Below are 27,447 nucleotides of genomic sequence, written 5' to 3'. Positions count from 1 at the left end.
AGGAAAGAATGAATGGGGCCATGTATCGTGAGATTTTGAGTGAAAACCTCCTTCCATCAGCAAGGGCATTGAAGATGAAACGTGGCTGGGTCTTTCAGCATGACAATGATCCCAAACACAACGCCCGGGCAACGAAGGAGTGGCTTCGTAAGAAGCATTTCAAGGTCCTGGAGTGGCCTAGCCAGTCTCCAGATCTCAACCCCATAGAAAATCTTTGAAGGGAGTTGAAAGTCTGTGTTGCCCAGCGACAGCCCCAAAACATCACTGCTCTAGAGGAGATCTGCATGGAGGAATGGGCCAAAATACCAGCAACAGTGTGTGAAAACCTTGTGAAGACTTACAGAAAACGTTTGACCTGTGTCATTGCCAACAAAGGGTATATAACAAAGTATTGTGAAACTTTTGTTATTGACCAAATACTTATTTTCCACCATAATTTTCAAATAAATTCATTAAAAATCCTACAATGTGATTTTCTGGATTTTTTCTCGTTTTGTCTGTCATAGTTGTCGTGTACCTATGATGAAAATTACAGGCCTCTCTCATCTTTTTAAGTGGGAGAACTTGCACAATTGGTGGCTGACTAAATACTTTTTTTCCCCACTGTAGATACTTTTGTACCTGTTTCCTCCAGCATCTTCACCAGGTCCTTTGCTGTTGTTCTGCGATTGATTTGCACTTTTCTCAACCAAAGTACGTTCATCTCTAGGAGACAGAACGCGTCTCCTTCCTGAGCGGTATGACGGCTACGTGGTCCCATGGTGTTTATACTTGTGTACTATTGTTTGTACAGATAAACGTGGTACCTTCTCCCAAGGATGAACCAAACTTGTGGAGGTCTACAATTTTCTTTCTGATGCCTTGGCTGATTTCTTTTGATTTTCCCATGATGTCAAGCAAAGAGGCACTGAGTTTGAAGGTACGCCTTGAAATACATCCACAGGTACACCTCCAATTGACTCGAATGATGTCAATTAGCCTATCAGAAGCTTCTAAAGCCATGACATCATTTTCTGGAATTTTCCAAGCTGTTTAAAGGCACAGTCAACTTAGTGTATGTAAACTTCTGACCCACTGGAATTGTGATACAGTGATAAGTGAAATAATCTGTCTGTAAACAATTGTTGGAAAAATTACTTGTGTCATGCACAAAGTAGATGTCCTAACCGACTTGCCAAAACTATAGTTTGTTAACAAGAAATGTGTGGAGTGGTTGAAAAACGAGTTTTAATGATTCCAACCTAAGTGTATGTAAACTTCTGACTTCAACTGTACATATAACTAGGAATAAAGTGACTAATCCGTAACACACTGTTTACAAAATCAACAACTCAGCCTTATTTGACATCTCTGGCCCAGTTGTGTGAGTAGTGACTGGAAGGTCCCAAGTTGCCAAGCATGGCATAAAGAGAGGAGGGGCGCCACTGAAAGGACTGGCAACTTTGCCAGGCGAAGGCATTGAATCTTCAGCCTGGTTGTGTAATATGAATTGATACTTACATGTGCATGAACGCCAAGTAGAAAAAAGCCTTCTGAAGTGCTTTGGCAACAATTACACTCTGTCCACACAATCTGACCCATTGATGCTAAACAAGGCTTTCCCACGGTACTCAAGTCCAATAGAAAAAACAGCCAAACAAGGGACAGAGCTGGCATCTCATATTAGCAGGTGTGGATGAGCATTTACTGTAACTTATTGGTACAGTATTGTGATCAACTTATCTTCAGCTGTACTGAATGTTAACTCTAGAGCCCTGAAACATTTTATAAGAGTGTTGACATCATCATTAACCATGGATATCTAACAAGCTGTTTTTAGCTGATGATTGGGTAATAACCAATTATGTCAATTCTGCTAAGAAAGTTGAATTGGGAAGAAATACATGCATACACATTCCTTTGTCTCATTTACATCCCCATATCATATACAAACATATTCAGGTGGATATGTCTAGGATGTAAGAGGGCATGGAGTACAGAAATGTGATGATTGTTATGAATTTGGAGATGTAGCCTGTTGCGCAGGAGTTAGCACCCCTACCATGTGACCATAATGCCATGTGACAGGGTGTTCTAGATAGAGAGCCAAGGGGTTAGATAGAAGAACTTGAGGAGGGATGGGGAAAGTGTGTGTGAGAGAGAGAGAGGGGAGGGAGAGGGGGAGTAAGAGAGAGAAAGAAGAGAGAGAAAGCACTCAGCGGACCAGAGACTTGAACATCACAAGACTGCACACTATGAAGGTAAGAAAATACTTTTTAAATAATCACAGTGCCTTGAGGTGTCATGATAATTAATTACTACTTGCATTATAATCTGGGATTTTTATCTACTTTATCTTTTTATCAAATGGACTACAATAACAATGTAATAACTAGTTGAACTACAGGGCCACTTCAGGACTCATACGTTGAAAACACAGACAGGACCTGCATGAAAGTAATCTAATTTACAAATAAAGCAGATCTAGATTTAGTTTATCTCATAAAAAAAGACCAATAATTAAACCTAATTAAGCCTTGAGACAATTGAGACATGGATTGTGTATGTATGCCATTCAGAGGGTTAATGGGCAAGAAAACATATTTAAGTGCTGGTTTGTGTCAAGAACTGCAACGCTGCTGGGTTTTTCACGCTCAACAGTTTCCCATGTGTATCAAGAATGGTCCACCACCCAAAGGATATCCAGACAACTTGACACAAATGTGGGAAGCATTGGAGACAACATGGGCCAGCATCCCTGTGGAATGCTTTCAAACTTTGTAGAGGTGTATTTCTGCACTCTGTGTTGTAAAAATATTCTGCCGGGTCCTGATGTTTTCATTAGTGACCGTGTTCTGAGACACTTCTAAGAGACACTTCCCCCTACTGAAGGCCTCTTCGAATGCATGTGTGATCGGGCACCCGACTGCACTCTATAGAATTTGATCCCCTGCTGATTTTGTAAGTTTGCCCACTGACAAAGAAATGATCAGTCTATAATTTTAATGGTAGGTTTATTTGAACAGTGAGAGACAGAATAACAACAAAAAAATCCAGAAAAACGCATGTCAAAAATGTTATAAATTGATTTGCATTTTAATGAGGGAAATAAGTATTTGACCCCCTCTCAATCAGAAATATTTCTGGCTCCCAGGTGTCTTTTATACAGGTAACGAGCTGAGATTAGGAGCACACTCTTAAAGGGAGTGCTCCTAATCTCAGCTTGTTACCTGTATAAAAGACACCTGTCCACAGAAGCAATCAATCAATCAGATTCCAAACTCTCCACCATGGCCAAGACCAAAGAGCTCTCCAAGGATGTCAGGGACAAGATTGTAGACCTACACTAGGCTGGAATGGGCTACAAGACCATCGCCAAGCAGCTTGGTGAGAAGGTGACAACAGTTGGTGCGATTATTCGCAAATGGAAGAAACTGTCAATCTCCCTCGGCCTGGGGCTCCATGCAAGATCTCACCTCGTGGAGTTGCAATGATCATGAGAACTGTGAGGAATCAGCCCAGAACTACACGGGAGGATCTTGTCAATGATCTCAAGGCAGCTGGGACCATAGTCACCAAGAAAACAATTGGTAACACACTACGCCGTGAAGGACTGAAATCGCCCGCAAGGTCCCCCTGCTCAAGAAAGGACATATACAGGCCCGTCTGAAGTTTGCCAATGAACATCTGAATGATTCAGAGGAGAACTGGGTGAAAGTGTTGTGGTCAGATGAGACCAAAATCGAGCTCTTTGGCATCAACTCAACTCGCCGTGTTTGGAGGAGGAGGAATGCTGCCTATGACCCCAAGAACACCATCCCCACCGTCAAACATGGAGGTGGAAACATTATGCTTTGGGGGTGTTTTTCTGCTAAGGGGACAGGACAACTTCACCGCATCAAAGGGACGATGGACGGGACCATGTACCGTCAAATCTTGGGTGTGAACCTCCTTCCCTCAGCCAGGGCATTGAAAATGGGTCGTGGATGGGTATTCCAGCATGACAATGACCCAAAACACACGGCCAAGGCAACAAAGGAGTGACTCAAGAAGAAGCACATTAAGGTCCTGGAGTGGTCTAGCCAGTCTCCAGACCTTAATCCCATAGAAAATCTGTGGAGGGAGCTGAAGGTTCGAGTTGCCAAACGTCAGCCTCGAAACCTTAATGACTTGGAGAAGATCTGCAAAGAGGAGTGGGACAAAATCCCTCCTGAGATGTGTGCAAACCTGGTGGCCAACTACAAGAAACCTCTGACCTCTGTGATTGCCAACAAGGGTTTTGCCACCAAGTACTAAGTCATGTTTTGCAGAGGGGTCAAATACTTATTTCCCTCATTAAAATGCAAATCAATTTATAACATTTTTGACATGCGTTTTTCTGGATTTTTTTGTTTTTATTCTGTCTCTCACTGTTCAAATAAACCTACCATTAAAATTATAGACTGATCATGTCTTTGTCAGTGGGCAAACTTACAAAATCAGCAGGGGATCAAATACTTTTTTCCCTCACTGTATATGTTTGCTCCTTAGTCACATATTCTAGGAAAGGGGCATATTCTTTGAACAATCATTTGTAACTTATCCTTTCAGCTTTTGTAGCAGCTGAAAGTCACAAGGAGAATATCTTAGAGCTCTCTGAGAAACACCAAAGGCTAATACTAATCACTGTACGGTCAGAACTGAGTGACGATGGTTTCCATTTATAGAGTAGTGTATTAACTCTCTGGACTGGTGAGTCATCATCAGCATAGCTGCGGAGTCATTCAACACTGCAGGATAGATTTGAATCATCTTCTGAGGTGAAATGTTGCCTGGTAGCAAAATGCATTCATAGATTACATTGTTCATGTCTCATCAAATGAATTGTGTGGTGTCATTGAGGGACATAGCTAGTACCAAACTGTCTTATTGTAAAAATAGTAATACTCATCATGTAAGTCTAGAGTAGACACGATTCAAAGTTTAGATCACAAGGCTGAAGTGTAGTAGAGTAGACAGGATTCAACGTTTAGATCACAAGGCTGAAGTGTAGTAGAGTAGACAGGATTCAACGTTTAGATCACAAGGCTGAAGTGTAATAGAGTAGACAGGATGGGTTGTAACTCTCCAGTTGATCAAGTCCAAGAGATAACAAAGAACCACTTGCTCTCCATTGACATACTGTAGATATATTTTTTATTTAATTTAACTTTTTTATGTTCGGTGTCTCAGGGTATATTAAATATAAAGTAAACCAACAGCTTTGGGATGAATGGTACCATGAACCAGACAGAGGGACAGTACAGAGACGGCTATGAGACAGCTTGGAATGGCAGCAACACCTACAACATCACACCTCGTAATGTCACCACTGGCTTCCAGTCCCTCTTCTCCCCGGTTATGGACATGGCCATCAGTGGCATCACCATCATCATCCTCTTCATCACCATGGTGTCCCTGGGCTGCACCATGGAGATCTCCAAGATCAAGGCCCATATTCTGAAGCCCAAAGGTGTTGCCATCGCAGTGGTGGCCCAGTTTGGTATCATGCCTCTCACTGCCTTCAGCCTGGCCAAAATCTTCCAGCTGGGCCCCATCGAGGCTGTGACCGTGCTGATCTGTGGCTGCTGTCCGGGGGGAAACCTCTCCAACATCTTCGCCCTGGCCCTGAAGGGTGACATGAACCTCAGGTGGAACTCATTGACATTTTGATCTGTCTGTTTTTTTTAATTTTTTTAAACAATATTAGGCTGCTAAGGTTTTCAGCATATTTAGGTCAGGACACAGAGTCCGTTAAAATGTTGGACCAAAAAAGTAATACAATTGTTTCACAATACAGAAAAATGCATGACTGCTAAACTAAACATAACATGTTCTATTGTTAAGATTGGGCAAGGATATCACCGAAACTCAATTACAATTGAAAACTCAATGGAAATTATAAAAGGTTTCAACCCCCCCCCCCCCCCCCCCTTCTCTTTATATCCTACAGCATTGTAATGACCACATGTTCTACTGTTTTGGCCCTGGGTATGATGCCTCTGCTGCTCTTCCTATATTGCCACGGCTTCAATAACTTGGAAAACGCTGTGCCTTACACTGGCATCACCATAGCTCTCATCATGACCCTAGCGCCCTGTGCCATTGGCATAGCCATCAACCACCGGGTACCACAGTACTCTCAGATCATCATCAAGGTGGGCTTGACTCCAGGTCCTGTATTTTTGGCCAACAAAGTTACATATATTAGGATACAGTGGGGAAAAAAAGTATTTAGTCAGCCACCAATTCTGCAAGTTCTCCCACTTAAAAAGATGAGAGAGGCCTGTAATTTTCATCATAGGTACACGTCAACTATGACAGACAAATTGAGGAAAAAAAATCCAGAAAATCACATTGTAGGATTTTTTATGAATTTATTTGCAAACTATGGTGGAAAATAAGTATTTGGTCAATAACAAAAGTTTCTCAATACTTTGTTATATACCTTTTGTTGGCAATGACACAGGTCAAACGTTTTCTGTAAGTCTTCACAAGGTTTTCACACACTGTTGCTGGTATTTTGGCCCATTCCTCCATGCAGATCTCCTCTAGAGCAGTGATGTTTTGGGGCTGTCGCTGGGCAACACAGACTTTCAACTCCCTCCAAAGATTTTCTATGGGGTTGAGATCTGGAGATTGGCTAGGCCACTCCAGGACCTTGAAATGCTTCTTACGAAGCCACTCCTTCGTTGCCCGGGCGGTGTGTTTGGGATCATTGTCATGCTGAAAGACCCAGCCACGTTTCATCTTCAATGCCCTTGCTGATGGAAGGAGGTTTTCACTCAAAATCTCACGATACATGGCCCCATTCATTCTTTCCTTTACACGGATCAGTCGTCCTGGTCCCTTTGCAGAAAAACAGCCCCAAAGCATGATGTTTCCACCCCCATGCTTCACAGTAGGTATGGTGTTCTTTGGATGCAACTCAGCATTCTTTGTCCTCCAAACACGACGAGTTGAGTTTTTACCAAAAAGTTCTATTTTGGTTTCATCTGACCATATGACATTCTCCAAATCCTCTTCTGGATCATCCAAATGCACTCTAGCAAACTTCAGACGGGCCTGGACATGTACTGGCTTAAGCAGGGGGACACGTCTGGCACTGCAGGATTTGAGTCCCTGGCGGCGTAGTGTGTTACTGATGGTAGGCTTTGTTACTTTGGTCCCAGCTCTCTGCAGGTCATTCACTAGGTCCCCCCGTGTGGTTCTGGATTTTTTCTCACCGTTCTTGTGATCATTTTGACCCCACGGGGTGAGATCTTGCGTGGAGCCCCAGATCGAGGGAGATTATCAGTGGTCTTGTATGTCTTCCATTTCCTAATAATTGCTCCCACAGTTGATTTCTTCAAACCAAGCTGCTTACCTATTGCAGATTCAGTCTTCCCAGCCTGGTGCAGTTCTACAATTTTGTTTCTGGTGTCCTTTGACAGCTCTTTGGTCTTGGCCATAGTGGAGTTTGGAGTGTGACTGTTTGAGGTTGTGGACAGGTGTCTTTTATACTGATAACAAGTTCAAACAGGTGCCATTAATACAGGTAACGAGTGGAGGACAGAGGAGCCTCTTAAAGAAGAAGTTACAGGTCTGTGAGAGCCAGAAATCTTGCTTGTTTGTAGGTGACCAAATACTTATTTTCCACCATAATTTGCAAATAAATTCATTAAAAATCCTACAATGTGATTTTCAGGATTTTTTTTCCTCAATTTGTCTGTCATAGTTGACGTGTACCTATGATGAAAATTACAGGCCTCTCTCATCTTTTTAAGTGGGAGAACTTGCACAATTGGTGGCTGACTAAATACTTTTTTCCCCCACTGTATATCAAATTGTGTTTCTAATCAATTTATATAGCATGGTCTAATTACTAAAGGACATTAATAAACATCCTCTAAAAGCATGTCTGATTTGATAGAGCTTTTACTCCACAGGTTGGTCTAAGCATCTTACTGATTGCCTCTGTGGCCATTGGCGTCATGTCAGGCATCACTATTGGGGGAACAGTGTGGGTGGTTCTCTCACCCCAACTCCTGGCTGCAGCTTCACTGATGCCCCTGACAGGCTACCTGCTGGGATACATCATGTCCACCATCTTCAAAGTCAATCATCAGTAAGTGCACTGCTGTATTCATTGGTTCAAGGATGGGACTGGGCCAAGGGGTATCCATTCATAGTTATCAATAATTATATACAGTTGAGCAAACCATGTAACAAATATTTTCTCAGATGCAGGAGGACTATTTCTATAGAGACAGGCTGTCAGAACATCCAGCTGTGTTCCACCATCTTGAAGGTGGCCTTTCCCCCGGAGGTCATTGGGCCCCTGTATCTGTTCCCGCTGATCTACATCATATTCCAGGGAGGTGAGGCGTTGCTTTTCATCATCCTCTTCAGATGTTACCAAAGGTTCAAGCCACCAGCTGAGGGTAAGTGTCACAGCTGTCTGGGTAACACTAGGGTAGCGTGGCTCAGAGAACGTACTGTCCGCTTACCCCGGTTGTTGTTACAGTGTGCCAGACTGTTCGACAAAGGGAGAAAATATAGGCAGTCTTTCCTCTAAAGAAATCTATTTTTCTCTCCCATAGCAAAGCCTTTATACCTGGCAGTTGCCGGTAAAATTGAGGAAGTAAAGGTTCTATAGGTCCCATATGGGAGAGGCCCAAAGAGATGGAGAGGTCACAGGAGGACAGCAGACCAAACTGAACAGGCCCAGGACAGGAGCCAAGACCCCAGCATTGGAAAGGCAACGGAAGGGAGAGGGACACCTCAGACAATCTGAGGACAGAAGATGGTAGTCTAATATGGCCATCGCTCAGTCACTTCAGTGACATCAATTGTATGGCTTTTTAGGGCAACATAACTGGCTGGGGATGTGCAGCACAATTTTACCAATGCAACTGTATACTGTAGGTGGAATGCAGTGTCTAAGCCACTAGATACTAACTGGAGGGGGGAAAAATAGTAACTATTTATATAGGCCAGATTTTATTTCTAGAGATGTTAATAATGAATATGAATTTAAATAGTTTATCTGCTGCCCATATTTTGCATTTTGACACAATAGGTTATGCCCAGGTATTTTATACTTAGTGTGTAAATATAAAAAAGTTATAATGTAGATTAAGGTTTTAACCAAATACAACGACAATGGAGTGATTTCTGTAGAGGACATAAAAGCACCATAAAGCTGTACACGGTCTCCAGCTTTGTTTTTGTGGCAGTTTTATGGGAAAAAATTGTGATGTTTGTAATTAAACAAGCCTCTAACTTTTCAGAAAATAAATGTTCAAGAAGTGGGTTCTAGAAGTCAAGACTATGAATAAAGTGCATTACAATGCCACCTAGTGCTGAAAGAAAGTCCACAAAACGTAGATATCAAACGGTTCAGTGAAAGAGAGGTTGAACTGTTGAAGAATGGCATTGGTTGACAAGGACAAAAACTTGCACAACTCAAATTATGTTTATTCAAAATTATCACAGGGTATATACAGAGTAAAATTAACAAACTTTTTTCAAATATTAAAATACTATCTTTACACCAATTGCATTGTTTAGTCCCAAAGCAACTGAACCCATTTGAATAGACATGACACTAAGCTTCTGTACATAACAATAACTACCTGTTTTTAATGATTTATGGTTAACCCAATTAACTTTACAGTCTTACACATATGTCCTTATGAGTCCACCAAGGTGGCAATGTTACAAGACCCGTCTTAATATCCTTTTCCAAGAATTGTGGAAGCATCCAAGCAACCATGGCTGATCAACAGCATTCTGGACATGAATATATTAAATACTCAATTTAGTTTTCCTAGCTTAACTTAAAGCATAATTTTAAACAAACCACAAATAAATAGAAAGTAAAAGTTGTCAGGTGTCCAAGAAACACCACCAACTATGCTCCAATTTGTTACATCACTGAGCTGTGAAGACCGAAAATTGACATTCATTTTTAAATCCTTTTTTAGGAATGAAACTCAATACGGATGTGTTTTGTGCATAGAAGTGGAGCTCTAAGGCCATCGGAGAAAAGGTGTACTGACATGAATAAGAGGATATGAACGCTAAGCCCAATGTCAATGAGCTGAGACGTGTGCCTCAACCTAGGGAACACTTGCCTTTAGCAAAATCATCTAATAAATGCATGAAAAAAAAACATTGAGCTCAAAACCATGATCAGAGTGGATACGTGACATCAATTAGTTGTGCCATAAAGAACCCCAACCAGAATATTATCGTAAGTTAAAGTCATTCCCTATCGTTAAAATGTTTGAGTATAAATGGTCAAATCCGTGTATGTGTGAGAATGACTGGTTCAATCTAAATTGCAGTGGTCTTCATGCATCATTCCTAATGTGCTGCTGTGCATGTTCTGCAGTGATCATGTCAAAACAGGTTGACATGGTACAAATTGGTGATGAGTGCAATGATTATCTCATAAAATGTGTTTATAGCATTAACCACTGAAAAAAAACATGTCATATCGAGCCATTCCAAAAAACCTTCCAACATACAGGGTGCTCATTCTTTTACAGTTTTATGTACCTGCGCTAAGCCAATGGTTAAAAGAACAAGTGTCAGACACTTATAAAATGGCTAAGCATTATGTACATGTGAAACCCCTCTGTGCCCTCCTCTGGATTGGGGAGAGGTAACATTCTGCTGAGCATGACACGGCCTCACTTAGTGCCCCTGGAGGAGGTGGGTGGGTAGTCTGTTGTGTTGGCAGCTGCTGCAGTGGGGAGCTTCATACAGGCCTCTGACTCAACACAGCCGATCAACAGCAACCCTAGGGGTCTCCGTAACGTACGCCCAAGCGGCTGCAGCATGATTCAGGCCTCCTTTAACAAAGGCATATCTGCAGGAACAAAGAGACATAATCAATACACTGTATGCATATATGGGCATTATCAACCAATACATGTGTGAAGAGGCCTGTTTGGAGAGACATGTTGATAGAGGGCCTACCATCAGAGTAGTCCATCTCAGAGTCGAGGAGGGGCAGGCTGTGCTGCTCGCTGCCCGTGGAGTCCCTCCGCTGTGAGGGTGAAGGCACTGCAGTAGCAGCCTGCTCTGGGCCCCAGCAGGAGGAGGATGAAGAGGCGAAGGATGGTGGTACTGGGTGAACCAATGCCATCTCTGAGAGCTGGGAGAGGGTGGAGGGCCTGGCCTGGGCAATGAGAGGCTCTGTCGTCCCTGCAGCCTGCTGGCCCTCTGACAGCACTATTTGGACCCGGGACTCAGAGCTGAGACTCAGAGCCCCTCCGCCACACACCGCCTCCTCATAGGAGGGCAGGGCCACCTGCACCCCCTCCACCATGATGGACACGGGCTGGCCTGACACCCCCTGCTCACGGCTGAGGGGAACCAGAGAGGAGTGGAACAGTCAGTTAATATCTCATTACTTTAGACTCTTAAGAGCTAGTTTTATGAGACATGCACACCCCTGGAGTACACAAATAGCTGGGATAAGTCTACCATAGCTGATGCTAAATAAGCCTGTCTGTAGTTTCAGGCCACTCACCGGCTGTGGTTGAAGGACTTGAGTTTGGGCTGCAGCAGGACAAACAGGACCACCAGCAGCAGGATGAGGGCTACAGAGCTGGCAGTGGAGGCCACGATGGACAGGGTGGGTATGCCCAACGGCAGGGCAGGGTCTCTGTCTGGAAGAGGGGAAGCAGGCTATCAGCCCACACTCAAACACTGTCCCAGACCTGCCAACCTTGAATAATTTTTATGAGTACCACTTTAGCGTGGCGGTGCCACCCCTGGCCCCCACCACGGCGAACGTGCGACACCTCACTGCTCAAATCCTAGGCAATCGGGTTTAATCCGGCCCGCGAGATGATTTTGTAAAGTATAAAAATGAGCTGCAATTTTTCAATAAAAGAAACTGCTGTTCCAATTGTGTCCACTGGATGGCGCAATAGCAATTGTGTTAAGCAAGCAAACTGTTTATACCGGGGCAGAGCAAATAGGTCAAGCAAGTGCAGCCAGTCCGGATGAGCTACTTTGTTTTGCCCGCGATATGTATTACGGCTTCTACTTTTAACATTATGTGCTTTGGCACCCTCATTGCCCCAATATGTCTCTGTCAAAAAAGAGAAAAGTGGACGCAGAGTGCAGAGTGTTCCAAGAAAAATTGTCATCCTTCTATTTATTCACGGAATTGAATGGGAAAGCTGTATGTTTGGTGTGTTCACAGCATGTTGCAGTGCTGAAAGAATATAACCTTCGTCGCCACTATGTGAGTCTTCATGCCGACAAATATGACAACTTTCAAGGACAGCGGAGAAGAGAGAAGGTGAATGAACTGTTGGTGGGTCTGAAGAAACAGCAGTCTGTGTTTACTCACAGCCGAGACATCAGTGACGCTGCAGTGAAAGCTAGCTACCTCATTGCTAATGAAATCGCAGTGGCTTCAAAACCATTTAGTGAGGGTGAATTTGTAAAAACATGCATGATGAAGGCAGCAGAGATTGTGTGCCCTGAAAAGCACCAGGCTTTTGCAAATATCAGCCTGACAAGAAACACAGTTGCAGACAGGATTTCCGACCTTTCAGTGGATTTGGACAGCAAGTTGAAGCAAAAAGTAAAGTCATTTATTGCGTTTTCGGTTGCAATTGATGAAAACACGGACATTACAGATGTTGCACAACTGGCGGCGCACAATTGGTCCAGCGTTGTCCAGGGTAGGGGAGGGAATGGCCGGCAGGGATGTAGCTCAGTTGGTAGAGCATGGCGTTTGCAACGCCAGGGTTGTGGGTTTGATTCCCACGGGGGGCCAGTATAAAAAAATATGTATTCACTAACTGTAAGTCGCTCTGGATAAGAGCGTCTGCTAAATGACTAAAATGTAAATGTAAAATACGTTCTTTCAAGTTGAAGCTGTCATTGTGGGAGACGCAACTCGCCGGTGGTGATGCAGCTCACTTCCCCTGTCTGAAAAATGTGTGCGCGACCCAACATGTGGCAGACATGAAGCGGTTCAAAGATAAAATAACGGGACTGTTAAGGGAGTTTGAGCAACGCTTTCAGATTTTTGGTGAACTGGAGAAAGACTTCAAAGTTTTTTGTTCGCCATTCACCGTGAATCCCTCTGATCTGCCCGTCAGCATCCAACTTGAAATAATAGACTTGCAGTGTGACTCGGATTTGAAGGGAAAATTTGCCGTAGCTGGCTTGGACACATTTTATCAGAATCTCTTGCCAGGTTACCCCAACTTGACAGCCCTCGCTGCAAAACGGTTGTGCATGTTTGGAACCACATATCTTTGTGAGCAAGTTCTCTGTAATGAGCATAAATAAAACAAAGCTGCGCTCAAGGCTCACGCACAAGCACTTGAATCACATCCTGAAGTTGGCTGCCACTCAGGATGTGACGCCTGATATTGATGCGCTGGTGAAAGCTAAAAGATGCCAGGTATCAGGAGTCAAATAAACTATGCAACCCCATTTAAAGTGCTGCATGAGACACCCTTATATAGTTCTGTGATCTGTGATATACTTCTGTGAATCACTGAGGCATTGTGTGTTTGTGTGTTGTTTGTCCTCAGAATTTCAAATAACTTGGTGTTTTATGATTAATAGTGATGTTGTGCTTTTGGACACACTGTCCTCAGGCTCCAGCTTTATGTTTATATGTTTTTATGTTGATGTGCTATTGTTTTTAATTGATTTTATTTTATTTGTATATTTAACCTATTCTTGACTCTGTGGTTCTTGCACTTGTTTGGGGAACAGGATTTCATTATTTGTATCTAAATTTCTGCCTGAGAAATGACACCCTGATATAGTTCTGTGATCTGTGAAACAGTTATGTGAATCACTGAGGCATTGTGTGTTTGTGTGTTTTTTCTTTAGAATTTTCAAATAAACTTGAGGTGTTTTATGATTAATAGTGATGTTGTGCTTGTACTATTTTGGACACACTGTCCTCAGGCTCCAGCTTTATGTTTTATGTTGATAGTATTAAAACAAAGAAAACAATCTGAAGTTGTTGTTTTTAAGTTATATATATACCATGATTTTACCGGTCCGGCCCACTTGGGAATAGATTTTCCTCCATGTGGCCCCTGAGCTAAAATGAGTTTGACACCCCTGCTTTAGACTGTTATGGTACTTAGTAATTGGTTGCTCTTCACTAGCTAACTAGAAGAGATATGTTTAAAATGTACAATCAGGGCTCTTCCTATGATTTTCTGACAAGGTGGTGCTGATGTAGGCCTACGGTTGGATAGGGGGGAGGTCCGGAGGGGGTCAGTCAACTTCCCCCTCAGGAAGTTGGAGCATGTAGCCAACACAGAAGTCTTGTGTTTGATCCTAAATGAAATTGATGTGGTCTCAATTAAATCTTTCTAGGTTAAATTTAGGGGAAATTATTATTCTAATTAACAGGTGTCTTTATATTGACAGTCTAGAGAAAATGTAAACTGAATTCTGAACAATTCCAACTACTGGATGCAATGTAGTAGTCTAGTTTACTGTAGGCTATTTGGAATATGAAACAACTGAACTAGGCCTAAATGAGCTTGTTTTTCCATCAAATTTCCATCACTGACCTAATCCATCAAGTTAGGTCTGACTACTAGGCTACCATTCATTCAACATGCCTTGTCATTGGTGAACCAACTATTATCACATAATTTGAAGCCTACTGTTGACATACAACTATATCATGAGGACAGATCAAGAACTGATGAATTAACATAGGTCTACTAATCTTTAACTGTCTAACAGGGCCTCCTGTAGCTCAGTTGGTAGAGCATGGCGATTGCAACGCCAGGGTTGTGGGTTTGATTCCCATGGGGGGCCAGTATGAAAAATGTATGCACTCACTAAAAAAACTGTAAGTCGCTCTGGATAAGAGCATCTGCTAAATGACTAAAATGTCAAATGTAACATAACTTTCTGTGAAGGACGTATTGGCGGAACAGCTCTCTCTGCCTTGTCTGTTTCCATTCAAGAAGCGACATGCACTGAACTACCGCAACAACGCACGTTTCCTTGCTCGTCAATGCACTCGTGCCTACTACCGCAATGTGCCAAATAGAAGTCTATTTTTGCATATTTTAGGGTAGTTTTTCATACCAGCGTACTTTGACCTCAAATTGCATGCATGGTACGCAAAATGTGTGCAGGTTGGCAGGTCTGCTGTCCATAAAAGGACAGACAGTCCCGCTTGAGGCTTGAAAAAGTAGTAACGTTACAGTATAATTTCATTTTGCAGGTTGATACAACACAAAACGAATAGTTAAGCCACCTAACACTGAACTCTGTGGAGAGTAAATCAGTGTAATCTCACATTATGGTCACCAACCTTGGTCCAGGAGACAGCTAATCTGCATGGGGCCGTCCCACTCCCCGTCCTGACAGGTCAGGTATTTGTAGTCTCCCTTCAGGATGTAGCCTTCATCACAGAAGTACTCGATCACAGTGCGATGGTTTAGTCTATGGCAGGGGGACGGGTGGCAGGTGTAGCCCCCATTCTCTGGCTCAAATGGAGGAAGACACACTGTTGACAAGAAACAAGAGAACCATCATCATTGAGCTCACAAACCTCATTTTAGACTCCCAAATATGTTAGTGTGTGTGGAATGAATTCAGAGTATTTAGTAAAGCTATTAGTACCCTCACTGTGTATGCAGCGGGGTGGGTCTGAGGACCAGTGGCCCAGGGGGGTGCAGGTGATGATGTTGGGCCCGTCCTCCAAGAAGCCTGGGTCACAGCTGTATTGGAGCACCGTGCCTACAGGAAAGGAACCCCTGTCAGTCTCTGTCAGGTTGGCTGACCCATGTTGGACCATGAACGGCCTCGCACATCCTTGGTTGACACAGCTAATCTGCATGGGGGCGTCCCACTCCCCATCCTGACAGGTAAGATATCTGTACTTGTAGTCTCCCTTCAGGATGTAGCCTTCATCACAGAAGTACTCGATCACAGTACCCTGGCCTAGCCGGTGGCAGGAAGAGGGGTGGCAGGTGTACCCTCCATTCTCAGGCACAGACGGAGGCCGGCACACTGCTGGTCAGAAACAACACAATCATCATGTTATAAAGTTATAATCCTACATTATCCACATTTTGGTATCAACTTTATGTTGTTCAACTGGAGAGAAATTATCCTTTTCACAATGAGTCATACTGGTGGCCACATTGTAGAGAGAGCCACCTACCGTCACTCCGTATGCAGCGGGGTGGGTCTGAGGTCCAGAGGCCCAGGAGGTTGCATGTGATGATGCTGGGCCCATCAGCCAGGTAGCCTGGGTCACAGCTGTACTGGAGCACTGTGCCCACAGGGAAGGAACCCCTGTTGGTCTCAGTCAGGTTGACCCAGCTGTTCTGCAACATGAATGGCCTCACACATCCTGAGGAGGGACGAAAGGTAATATGATTGATGCTAGCGCATTCTGTTGTGTTTATGCTATATTTGATGGTTTTAAAACACTGTTGTTAAAGGCAATTCTATATGAGTGGGTTTTATGAAGTTTATATAATATCAATGAGTCACGAATGCAGTGGGAGGTGAGTGGGAGGTGAGTGGGAGGTGAGCAAGAGGAGGATTTCTAGCAACAGCTTCACGCCCCCCATCCAGCATATTTTACTCATCAGCTATGAGAGGGAGAGGATGTGGGGACTTGACACCTTAATATTGAGTGTAGCTCATATGTGGTGGATGTGGGCCAGCTGTTTGCTCAAATAAACCCAATTCCAATGTTATAATTTACCACATAGAGCATTGTACATCCTGCATTATTAGACTGAAAGAGAGAAGAGGAATTGTAGCAGCATAACAGTTGCAGTAGTGGATGGAATGGAGGAATGGAGATGTGTGAGGGGGGCTTTTGCTGACGACGAGAGATCTCTTACCTGACCCTTGTCCAGTGGATAGCACAGTTAGAAAGAGAAACAGTGAAAGTGACCACTTGTCAGCGGAGGTGAGCAGCTCAAGGGCTTTTGACATTGACTCGAACATTCCATTGCACATCTTTTACTTCCACTGCAGAGGGAGTCAGCTCAACCTAGGGATAGAAGACCAGAATGAATTGTGTGACAAATTAACTGAGTCCCCCCCCCCCCCCCCCCAAATAATCAATCTTGTCCAAGTTCTAGTTATTATTTACTGGCAACTGCAAAGCCACATTAGACTGAGTCTAGTGCATATATCCCAAGATCAATCAAGAAAGAGCAGATGCTTTGTTTGGGGACCGTGCAATCACGGACCCTTGGGACGTCCCTACCCCCATTGAAGTTGACATTTAAAATGGTTAAGGTTAGGCTTGTGGTTTAGGGTAGGGATGTTCCAAGTATCCCAGATAGAACTGACCCTTTGTTTGGGTCCAATGAGAACTAAGTACGGCCAAGATCTGACTGTAGTTAAGTTACGGCCAAAGACACTCATACTAGCATCCTATTTGATAACTAACTAGCTAGCTAGTTAATGTAACTACAGTTTGGGTAGGTCCTCCCAAGCCAGTTCCATTTTTGTTTACAGGCTGCAATATGTAACTTTTTGGGCAACCTTACCAAATTCATAGAAATGTGAGTTATAGATCTGTCATTCTCATTGAAAGCAAGTCTAAGAAGCGGTAGATCTGTTTTATGTGGGCTATTTCTATGCTTCCCCTTTCTTAAGTTTCATTTTTGCATCTTTACTTTCAGTTATGTACACCAGCTTCAAACAACTGAAAATACATTTTTTTTGGTTATTGTAAAGATGGTACAATAATTCTCTACACTCAGTGTCACATTTAGGCGAATTATTAGAATTTTAGCAACCAGGAAATGGCAGAGCGATTTCTACATATTGCACCTTTAAAACTAGCCAGATAGTCTTCCTCTCTGCTATTAACTACACTACATGACCAAAAGTAAGTGGACACCTGCTCGTCGAACGTCTCATTCCAAAATCATGAGCATTATTATGGAGTTGGTCCCCCCTTTGCTGCTATAACAGCCTCCACTCTTCTGGGAAGGCTTTCCACTAGATGTTGTAACATTGCTGCAGGGACTTGCTTCCATTCAGCCACAAGAGCATTAGTGAGGTCGGGCACTGATGTTGGGCGATTGGGCCTGGCTTGCAGTCAGTGTTCCAATTCCATTCCAAAGGTGTTCGATGGGGTTGAGGTCAGGGCTCTTTGCAGGCCAGTCAAGTTCTTCCACACTGATCTCAACAAACCACTTCTGTATGGACCTCGCTTTGTGCACGGGGGTATTGTCATGCTGAAACAAGAAAGGGCCTTCCCCAAACTGTTGCCACAAAGTTGGAAGAACAGAATCATCTAGAATGTCATTGTATGCTGTAGCATATTTCCTGTCCCTGGAACTAAGGGGCCTAGTCTGAACCATGAAAAACAGCCCCAGAACATTATTCCTCCTCCACCAACCTTTACAGTTGGCATTATGCATCCGGGAAGGTAGCGTTCTCTTGGCATTCGCCAAACACCGATTCGTCCGTCGGACTGCCTGATGGTGAAGTGTGATTCATCACTCCAGAGAACACGTTTCCACAGAGTCCAATGGCGTGAGCTTTATACCACTCCAGCTGATGCTTGGCATTGCGCATGGTGATCTTAGGCTTGTGTGCGGCTGGTTGGCCATGGAAACCCAGTTGACCAGGGCAGAAATTTCACGAACTGACTTGTTGGAAAGATGGCATCCTATGATGGTGCCATGTTGAAAGTCACTGAGCTCTTCAGTAAGGCCATTCTACTGCCAATGACTGTTTGTCTCTGGAGATTGCATTGCCGTGTGCTCAATTTTATACACTTGTCAGCAACGGGTGTGGCTGAAATAGCCGAATCCACTAATTTGAAGGGGTGTCCACATACTTTTGTATATATAGTTACCTACACACCACAATAATACCTGGCTAACAGCGGCAGATTAATGCTAGGTAGAGAACACCAGCTGGTTAACGTTAGAAATATAGCTACTGTAGCTAACGTTCTTTATCAGTACACTATCAGCATAATAACACTAGCTAACTGTGAATCAATTTGCGATAGCTAGCTAAGCTAACAACAATAAAATCGTTCCCTCTACTTGTAGTTAGCAACGTCAGCTATACCTAGCCGTACCTAGCTAGCTAATTTAGCTAGCCTGTCTCTTCGCTTACCCACACAACACGGACAGTCAGATCCTCCTCCACCCTCTTCTTACTACTCGCTCACTGTAGTCGATACATCTGGCTAATCAGTTTCTGTAAAACGGCAACTGTCCCTCGCTACTACACTAGCTAGATACATCAACTATGCGCGGCCAGGGGAGACTGCAAATCGTCCCCCACTAGGCTAGCTTGGCAACGGCTTTGATGCTAGGCTTTGCCATATAAATAATTATTTTTTTATATTTGCTGAGCTGCCTCGATTTCGCCTCTATCGGAGTTTGTTATTGTGAAAAGAAAATTAACCAATAAAGATAGCTAGCTAGTATTCAACGTTTGTATAGTTACAACATCCGGGTCTTCTGCGTCCTTAGAGACCACTCCAAAACAAAAACATTACCACGCCTGCCTCATCAGCTATCATGTAGACTTTATATGTATAATTTAATGAAAAATACAATAGAACATGTGATTTATTTACCTACAATTTCTTGCAAAAATTATCTAACGGTATTCTAATCTTGGGTTACGTTACCAGAGCGTCAAGGTCAAGGCATCGATGGATATTACAAGAGGAAGGGGGGGGGGGGGGGGGGGGGCATGCAGTCATGGGTGAACAGCGAGTACAGGAGGGGACTGAGCACGCCCCCGTGTTGAGGATCAGCGTGGCAGATGTGTTGTTACCTACCCTTACCACCTGGAGGAGGCCCGTCAGGAAGTCGAGGATCCAGTTGCAGTGGGAGGTGTTTAGTCCCAGGGTCCTTAGCTTAGTGATGAGCTTTGAGGGCACTATGGTGTTGAACGCTGAGCTGTAGTCAATTAATATCATTCTCACGTAGGTGTTCCTTTTGTCCAGGTGGGAAAGGGCAGTGCGGAGTGCAATAGAGATTGCATCATCTGTGGAGCTGTTGGGGAGGTATGCAAATTTAAGTGCGTCTAGGGTTTCTGGGATAATGGTGTTGATGTGAGCCATGACCAGCCTTTCAATCTGCATGCACACTTTGCACGGTGGAGAACAAGATGAACTACAGTATGCTCTTCATGAAGTAAAAGGGTCAAGAAAATATAATTTTGGAATGTTATTGTGTCAGGGTAGGGACCATTGTTTTTGGTCAACGTTTCACAGGGGACCCCAGGACCGTAATTAGGCAGGGACATGTGTACAGTGTATAACAGAGCCACCATCTTTGGCTTTAACTGTTCACATAACAACCCCCCCCCCCACATTCTGAAATTGCATGTTTATCCCCCCCAGTTTTATCATTGCACTGTGATACAAAACATGGCAGCGGTGTGCTTTAGGACCATGCGGATGCCTCAGAGTGGTCGGGTAGGCTGTTTTCCAGTTTCAGCCAGCTAGATTTAGGACTGCACAGACATCACAGAGCGTGCGTACAGGCTGTGTGATGGCAAAGCTTCTGAAAGGCTGGCGTATAGGACTAGCACGGGAGAGATGAACAGAGGCAGCTGCTGTCTGTGTTGCGCTTTTTCTCAGAGTTGTAAAAACAAGCAGAGCAGAAACTGGTTACTCTTTAGTTGACTGATCTAGCTGGCAAGGCATGTTTGACAGAAAAAAATTTGTTTTATTCTCAGTGCTGAGCTAGTAGTGTAACTGACATGTTACGTTAGCTAATGTTTCATCCCCTCTTGACTCAATGAATGAACTACTAGCAGATAACTATCTAGTTAGTAGCCACCACAGCCAGTTCAGCTCTAGATCGCCTCTAGCTACCAGTGGCGGTCAGTGCCGTTTAAGATGAGGGAGGACTTTTCTTCATGAGCATTGCCTTATTTCTATTACAGCATAGAGTGGCTTGCGAAAGTATTCACCCCCCTTGGCATTTTTCCTATTTTGTTGCCTTAAAACCTGGAATTAAAATTGATTTTACAGCTGCAAGTCTCTTGGGGTATGTCTCTATAAGCTTGGCACATCTAGCCACTGGGATTTTTGCCCATTCTTCAAGGCAAAACTGCTTCAGCTCCTTCAAGTTGGATGGGTTCCGCTGGTGTACAGCAATCTTTAAGTCATACCACAGATCCTCAATTGGATTGTGGGGATGGTGTTCTCGGGGTGATGAGAGTTGTTGGGTTTCAGACAGACATAGCGTTTTCCTTGATGGCCAAAAAGCTCAATTTTAGTCTCATCTGACCAGAGTACCTTCTTCCATATGTTTGGGGAGTCTCCCACATGCCTTTTGGCGAACACCAAACGTGTTTGCTTATTTTTTTCTTTAAGCAATGGCTTTTTTCTGGCCACTCTTCCGTAAAGCCCAGCTCTGTGGAGTGTACGGCTTAAAGTGGTACTCCAATCGCCGCTGTAGAGCTTTGCAGCTCCTACAGGGTTATCTTTGGTCTCTTCGTTGCCTCTCTGATTAATGCCCTCCTTGCCTGGTCCGTGAGTTTTGGTGGGTGGCCCTCTCTTGGCAGGTTTGTTGTGGTGCCATATTCTTTCCATTTTTTAATAATGGATTTAATGGTGCTCCGTGGGATGTTCAAAGTTTCTGATATTTTTTTATAACCCAACCCTGATCTGTACTTCTCCACAACTTTGTCCCTGACCTGTTTGGAGAGCTCCTTGGTCTTCATGGTGCCGCATGCTTGGTGGTGCCCCTTGATTAGTGGTGTTGCAGACTCTGGGGCCTTTCAGAACAGGTGTCTATATACTGAGATCATGTGACACTTAGATTGCACACAGGTGGACATTATTTAACTAATTATGTGACTTCTGAAGTTAATTGGTTGCACCAGATCTTATTTAGGGGCTTAATAGGAAAGGGGGTGAATACATATGCACGCACCACTTTTCTGTTATTTATTTTTTAGAATTCTTTGAAATAAGTTCCATTTCACTTCACCAATTTGGACTATTTTGTGTATGTCCATTACATGAAATCCAAATAAAAATCCATTTAAATTACAGGTTGTAATGCAACAAAATAGGATAAACGCCAAGGGGGATGAATACTTTTGCAAGGCACTGTATTGGATGACTGCCATTCATATTCCATTCACCCAGGTCAATGTAACAGCGACTACAGGTTTAGGCTACTACATGATACTCAAACTTTCCCTGTACCCATCATGAGGTTGTTATAACCTAGCCTATGAATGAAAGTTTACAACGTAGGTGCACACAGGTCCAGAGAAAAATTTGAGGTGACAGAAAGTGACACATGGACAGACAGTGACACATTCAATAACGCCTTGCACACTCTAGCCTGCATCTAGCTGATATAGGGTGTAATCATTAGTCCAACAGTTGCAAACGAGAGTTTGTATTGGTCAAATTCAGGTATGTTTATCGCCGTTTTGTTCTGTTTGTTTCCATTGAAGAAACGTTTCAACAGAATCGGCAGAATGAATATACCCCTGATCACTTGTAAACACAGTTCACTTTCATAGCAGCCACGTTGTATTCCTTCTCGCATCTATGCGCTCTCCTCCTCTCACCTTTTCCCTTCGCTTGTTGACTTCAATGCACAACATATCAGCTGTATGTGACCAGGCAAAAACAACTTTCCAAGCCAAACCAAATTGTTGTCACCATATTAGCTAAAGTAACATCATAGTCAACATAACTAATAGAACTAACACGTTAGTAAACCCGCTACAATCATGCAGTAACGTTACAGTGTACAGTCAGTAAGCAGTTCAGCACTTACACCGGCGGGCCCCGGTGGCAATAAATTAGTAAAACCAAAAGCTTACCTTGACTTGGAAGAGTTCCAGTCTTGTGTTGGATAGTCATAGCCAGCTAGCTAACATATCATCCCTCTGTTTGAGCAGGTTGTTTGAGTAGGCTAAATTTGCTAGCTGCGTTTGCTAGCTAAGTTAGTGAAACTGAAAAAAAAGGACTCTCTCTCTCTCACACTTCTACTTCATTTTGGAAGATTTTTTTTTTTTTTAACTGTTCAACCATTGTCTTTCTCTCTCTTTGAGTCAACTACTCACCTCATTTTATGCACTGCAGTGCTAGCTAGCTGTAGCTTATGCTTTCAGTACTAGATTCATTCTCTGATCCTTTGATTGGGTAGACAACATGTCAGTTCATGCTGCAAGAGCTCTGATAGGTTGGAGGACGTCCTCCGGAAGTTGTCATAATTACTGAGTAAATCTATGGAAGGGGGTGAGAACCATGAGCCTCCTAGGTTTTGTATTGAAGTCAATGTACCCAGAGGATGACGGAAGCTAGCTGTCCTCCAGCTACACTATGGTGCTACCCTACAGAGTGCTGTTGAGGCTACTATAGACCTTCATTGCAAAATAGTGTGTTTTAATCCATTATTTGGTGACGTGATTATATTTAGTATATTTTTAGCTAAAAAGGATAACATTTGTAATGTTTTAACATTTTAATTTTAATTACATTTACTGAGGAGGATGGTCCTCCCCTTCCTTCTCTGAGGAGCCTCCACTGCTAGCTACAGTATCTGTAGCACCTGTTGTGTGTATGGAAATGTTTTGTAGCCTTTGTTTTGTCCCGTTTCAACTGAAGTAAATTTGATGATGTACCATTAGCTAGCAGAGCTAGCCAAAAGTTGGCTAACATTAGCTAGCTATCTCACTAACTTTAGTTATTATTTTTGCCTCAATCACACTAGACCTGAATCAAATGATTAAACCAGCGGCCAAACGATTGAAGACCGATATCCTGATGTTTTTTTCAGTGTAATGTGAGTTTCTATTAGTCAGTATAGCAATGTAACGTTATTGATCTGTCAGTTTCCCTAGCTAATTCCCTACTTTTCTCTGACACGGTATAAACAGCTCTACAAACTTCACTGTCATGGTGCACAGTCAGTACACAACACTATGCTCATCATGTCTTAGCAGGATCAGATGGTGACAGGTGTCCCTGCATGGTCAGACAGCCAGGGAAGACCAGTCTACAGGGCTCAGGTGAGTTTTGCAGTATATTATTGCAATCAGTGAATGGATACAAAGTTCCATCTTGAGTTGATTGGTAGGCTACAGTCTGGGATCTGGGAATAATGGCCATTTCAAATTTGAACCATTGATTCTATTAATGGATAATATAATGTTTCAATGTACACCAATGTAATTCTTTGTCATGCCTCATCTGAGCAGGATCAGATGGTGACAGTGGTCTCATCAGGGTCAGGCAGCCAGGGAAGACCAGTCTGTGACGGAGTTGAGGTGAATTTTTTGCAGATACACTTTATTTTCTCTGTGCAGCAAACACTGGACAAGCAAGAAGCTTCAAATATTGAAACTATTTTAAGGCAGTCTGACAAACCTCTAAAGTTGATTTCCAAACTGTATCAAGGGTTGATAGAGGCTTTTCCCGATGACACAAAACATGTAAAACAAAAATGTGAGGAAGACCTGGGAGATGCTATTGATGATGATGAATGGATACAGATATGTTAGAATGCCCAGTCATGTTCATATAATCTCAGACATAAATTACTGCAGTTTAAGACCATCCATAGAAGTTACTATATGCCAGTGAAACTGAATATCAAGCACACATAAATGTAATTATTCTGCTGGAGGTGTAAAACACATGGTCTTGTGAAGGCTGGCTGAATTCTGGCAAAGAGTATGTTCTTTTATCTCAGCATGTCTACAGATTCTCTCTTCTCCCTGTTTTTGTTTGCTTGGAAATGTTGATACTGGAGACTTATCAGAAGAAACTGTGTAACCTAGCATTTATAGCGGCTAAGAAATGCATTGCCATTAATTGGAAGGTTGGTTATCTTTCCACAATGGATGGAAGAAATGTCAAGTTATGTATCACTAGATTTGATTTATTACAAGATTAAGGGTATACTGTGCATCTTTCATAAGGTCTGGATGCTTTATATGGAATACAGTATAACAAAAGGAGTCTGTATTGAAAACATGCCCACGTCAGGGGAGATACCTATTTTGGCAATCCCTAGCTGCTGGGCTGCTCAGTCCTGGCCCTAGGGGTTTGCCATACTGTTGGTTGACACTCTGGCGTTGGCCTAACACACCTGAAACCAATAAACTAAGATCCTACATTTGAGTGGGGTGTATTGGGTTGGGGCGCTGCAGGTCCATTGATCCCTAGGGACAGGACGGGGTGACCCAGCTGTGTGCAAGTAAAAAGAGCTCTACAGAACTATTAGGCCTATGATATGAATTATATGGAGGGTGTACTGTTTCTGTGTGTTAATGTGTGGGTGTATGTGTGTTTTTATAAAACTTTTTTTTCCAAACCTTTCCTTGAGACATAAAAAAAAAAAAGATGGGAAGGAAGTTGTGTTGGGGAGAGAGTTGAGATATTGACTAGACTGGTGGGGGTCGGGCGTGCAGGCGGCTCGGGCTGGCTGGGCGGTCTGGCTGAAATTTGATATAGAGGATGTCTTGATAAAGACAATCAAAAGTCTTTGTACTTTATTTGTAAGAGTTGTTAATTTGTTAGGCTATTTGTTAAAGGTGCAACACAATATTGATTATTGAATTATCATTGATCTAGTTCAGTCTTATCAATCACTTAAATAATATAATATGCCATTTAGCAGACGCTTTTATCCAAAGCGACTTACAGTCATGCGTGCATACATTTTTTTTTGTGCATTGGTGGTCCCGGGGATTGAACCCACTACCTTGGCGTTACAAGCGCCGTGCTCTACCAGCTGAGCTACAGAGGACCACGCTGAGCTACAGAGGACCACATATTTAATAATGATCTCTTACCTAGCTTGATGACTGGGACATTTTGCTTACTTTATGTTGTTCTAAATAGAGACGGCTAGAAGGGCCATGGGTCATATTAGATTGTGTAGAAATGCAGAAAATGAGCTTTAGATGCCCCCCAAAATTGGAGGACCCTCAGACCCCCCACCACGTTATGTCCCACCTACTTCTATAACCAAAGTTGCGCCCCTGACTTCAGGGTCCGAGTTGCTGGGAAATCTCAACTCTCCAAGTACAAGTACAAGGAAGTTGAGCACAACTACATCGAGTCGCTGTAAAATCTTAAACCCTTACAGTGTACCTATGTTTGTCCTGTGCAGGGCCGGATTAAGAAATCATAGGCCCCGGGGCGTTGTAATTTTTTTTATAGCCCCCTCCCCCGCGTACCATACGTTTCTGTAAACAAATCCGTGCACCAAGATGCAATTCGATCTGTTGTAAATTTACTGTTGAAGAAAAAGCCCCTTTATAATAAACCCATAATAACATTTGCGATGTGGCATAGGCTAGTTGAGCAGAGGCGTTTTTAGGATTTCCACACATGGGGAACATTTATTAGCAGGGTCCCCCCAAAAAATTGGCCTTTTAAAAACACATTTCATGCAATTCTATGTCATTTACATGACAGAAGACATTGGCTGAATCTTTCTTAATACCACACAAATGACCAAAATGAGTGGATACTCTGACACTGACAAACTGAGATCAATAAAGGAAAAATAAAGGAAACACTTGAGTAAATGAGGGATACATTTACATTTTTGTCATTTAGCAGACGCTCTTATCCAGAGCGACTTACAGTTAGTGAGTGCATACATTTTTATTTGTTATACTGGAATCGAACCCACAACCCTGGCGTTGCAAATGCCATGCTCTACCAACTGAGCTACATCCCTGCCGGCCATTCCCTCCCCTACCCTGGACGACACTGGGCCAATTGTGCGCCGCCCCATGGGTCTCCCGGTCGCGGCCGGCTACAACAGAGCCTGGATTCGAACCAGGATCTCTAGTGGCACAGCTAGCACTGCGATGCAGTGCCTTAGACCACTGCGCCACTCGGGAGCTACAAAGTTTATGTTATGGTATGTGGGGTGCATTTTCCTGGCATGGTTTAGGTCCACTTGTAGAATCTATGCCAAGGCACATTGAAGCTGTTCTGGCAGCTCGTGGTGGCCCAACACCCTTTTAAGACACTTTATGTGGGTGTTTCCTTTATTTTGGCAGTTAACTGTTATTTTTTTTAGAAACTATTGATCCTCTGTGGCCAAATTATGCCCTCTGGTGTATTTTGAACATTGAGAGTGGGCTGTTTTATATATATTTTTATTATATATTTTTTCTTTGCCTCTTGGGCCTCTATGGGCTTGGGCCCAGACCCTGACTCACACAATTGACCAGTCACATGTATTTATTATGCAGTTAATAAAAAATAAAAAAAGTTTTATTAATCAGTTACCCAATCAAGGCAACTTGAAAACACCATCCAACCTGGAACTGAGTGAGTAATGTTTAGTCTACTTTTAAAGCCGAGAAGAAAAAAAAATTACAATGATATATTTGACTTTATATGGTCTGAATGCTAAGTTAAGGCTACCAAGCTTGCTAGGACAGAACAGATCCGGCTGCAACTTCAATTAGCACTGAGGTGTGAAGTGAGAG

General features: G+C 43.1%; 2 protein-coding genes across 4 annotated transcripts; one reads left to right on the top strand and one right to left on the bottom strand.

The window, feature by feature from the left end:
- The first annotated feature begins 2,122 nt into the window (after nt 1-2,122).
- LOC311145679 (hepatic sodium/bile acid cotransporter-like) lies at nt 2,123-9,292 on the top strand. The gene is made up of 6 exons (XM_084181941.1): nt 2,123-2,240; nt 5,191-5,648; nt 5,951-6,155; nt 7,926-8,104; nt 8,221-8,420; nt 8,580-9,292. The coding sequence occupies exons 2-6, from the start codon at nt 5,227-5,229 to the stop codon at nt 8,633-8,635; spliced, it is 1,062 nt and encodes a 353-aa protein (XP_084038067.1). The 5' UTR covers nt 2,123-2,240; nt 5,191-5,226; the 3' UTR covers nt 8,636-9,292.
- Nucleotides 9,293-9,432: 140 nt separating this feature from the next.
- On the bottom strand, nt 9,433-19,449 carry LOC311145533 (sushi domain-containing protein 6-like). 3 transcript variants are annotated; one of them, XM_084181801.1, is made up of 8 exons: nt 19,114-19,449; nt 16,866-17,017; nt 16,172-16,363; nt 15,628-16,017; nt 15,317-15,511; nt 11,522-11,660; nt 10,966-11,354; nt 9,433-10,855 (listed from the first exon to the last, which is right to left on the bottom strand). In XM_084181801.1, the coding sequence occupies exons 2-8, from the start codon at nt 16,981-16,983 to the stop codon at nt 10,830-10,832; spliced, it is 1,449 nt and encodes a 482-aa protein (XP_084037927.1). In that variant the 5' UTR covers nt 16,984-17,017; nt 19,114-19,449; the 3' UTR covers nt 9,433-10,829. The 3 variants fall into 3 exon arrangements, with proteins under 3 accessions (XP_084037927.1, XP_084037926.1, XP_084037928.1); XM_084181800.1 differs by having other exon boundaries at nt 15,628-16,020; nt 19,114-19,200; XM_084181802.1 differs by having other exon boundaries at nt 15,634-16,020; nt 19,114-19,200.
- Nucleotides 19,450-27,447: the final 7,998 nt, after the last annotated feature.

Source organism: Coregonus lavaretus (genome assembly GCF_964263955.1).
Source record: "Coregonus lavaretus genome assembly, chromosome: 18".
NCBI classification, from domain to species: domain Eukaryota; kingdom Metazoa; phylum Chordata; class Actinopteri; order Salmoniformes; family Salmonidae; genus Coregonus; species Coregonus lavaretus.
The sequence above is the reverse complement of the archived record's forward strand: the minus strand, read 5'-3'. Positions and strand labels throughout refer to the sequence as shown.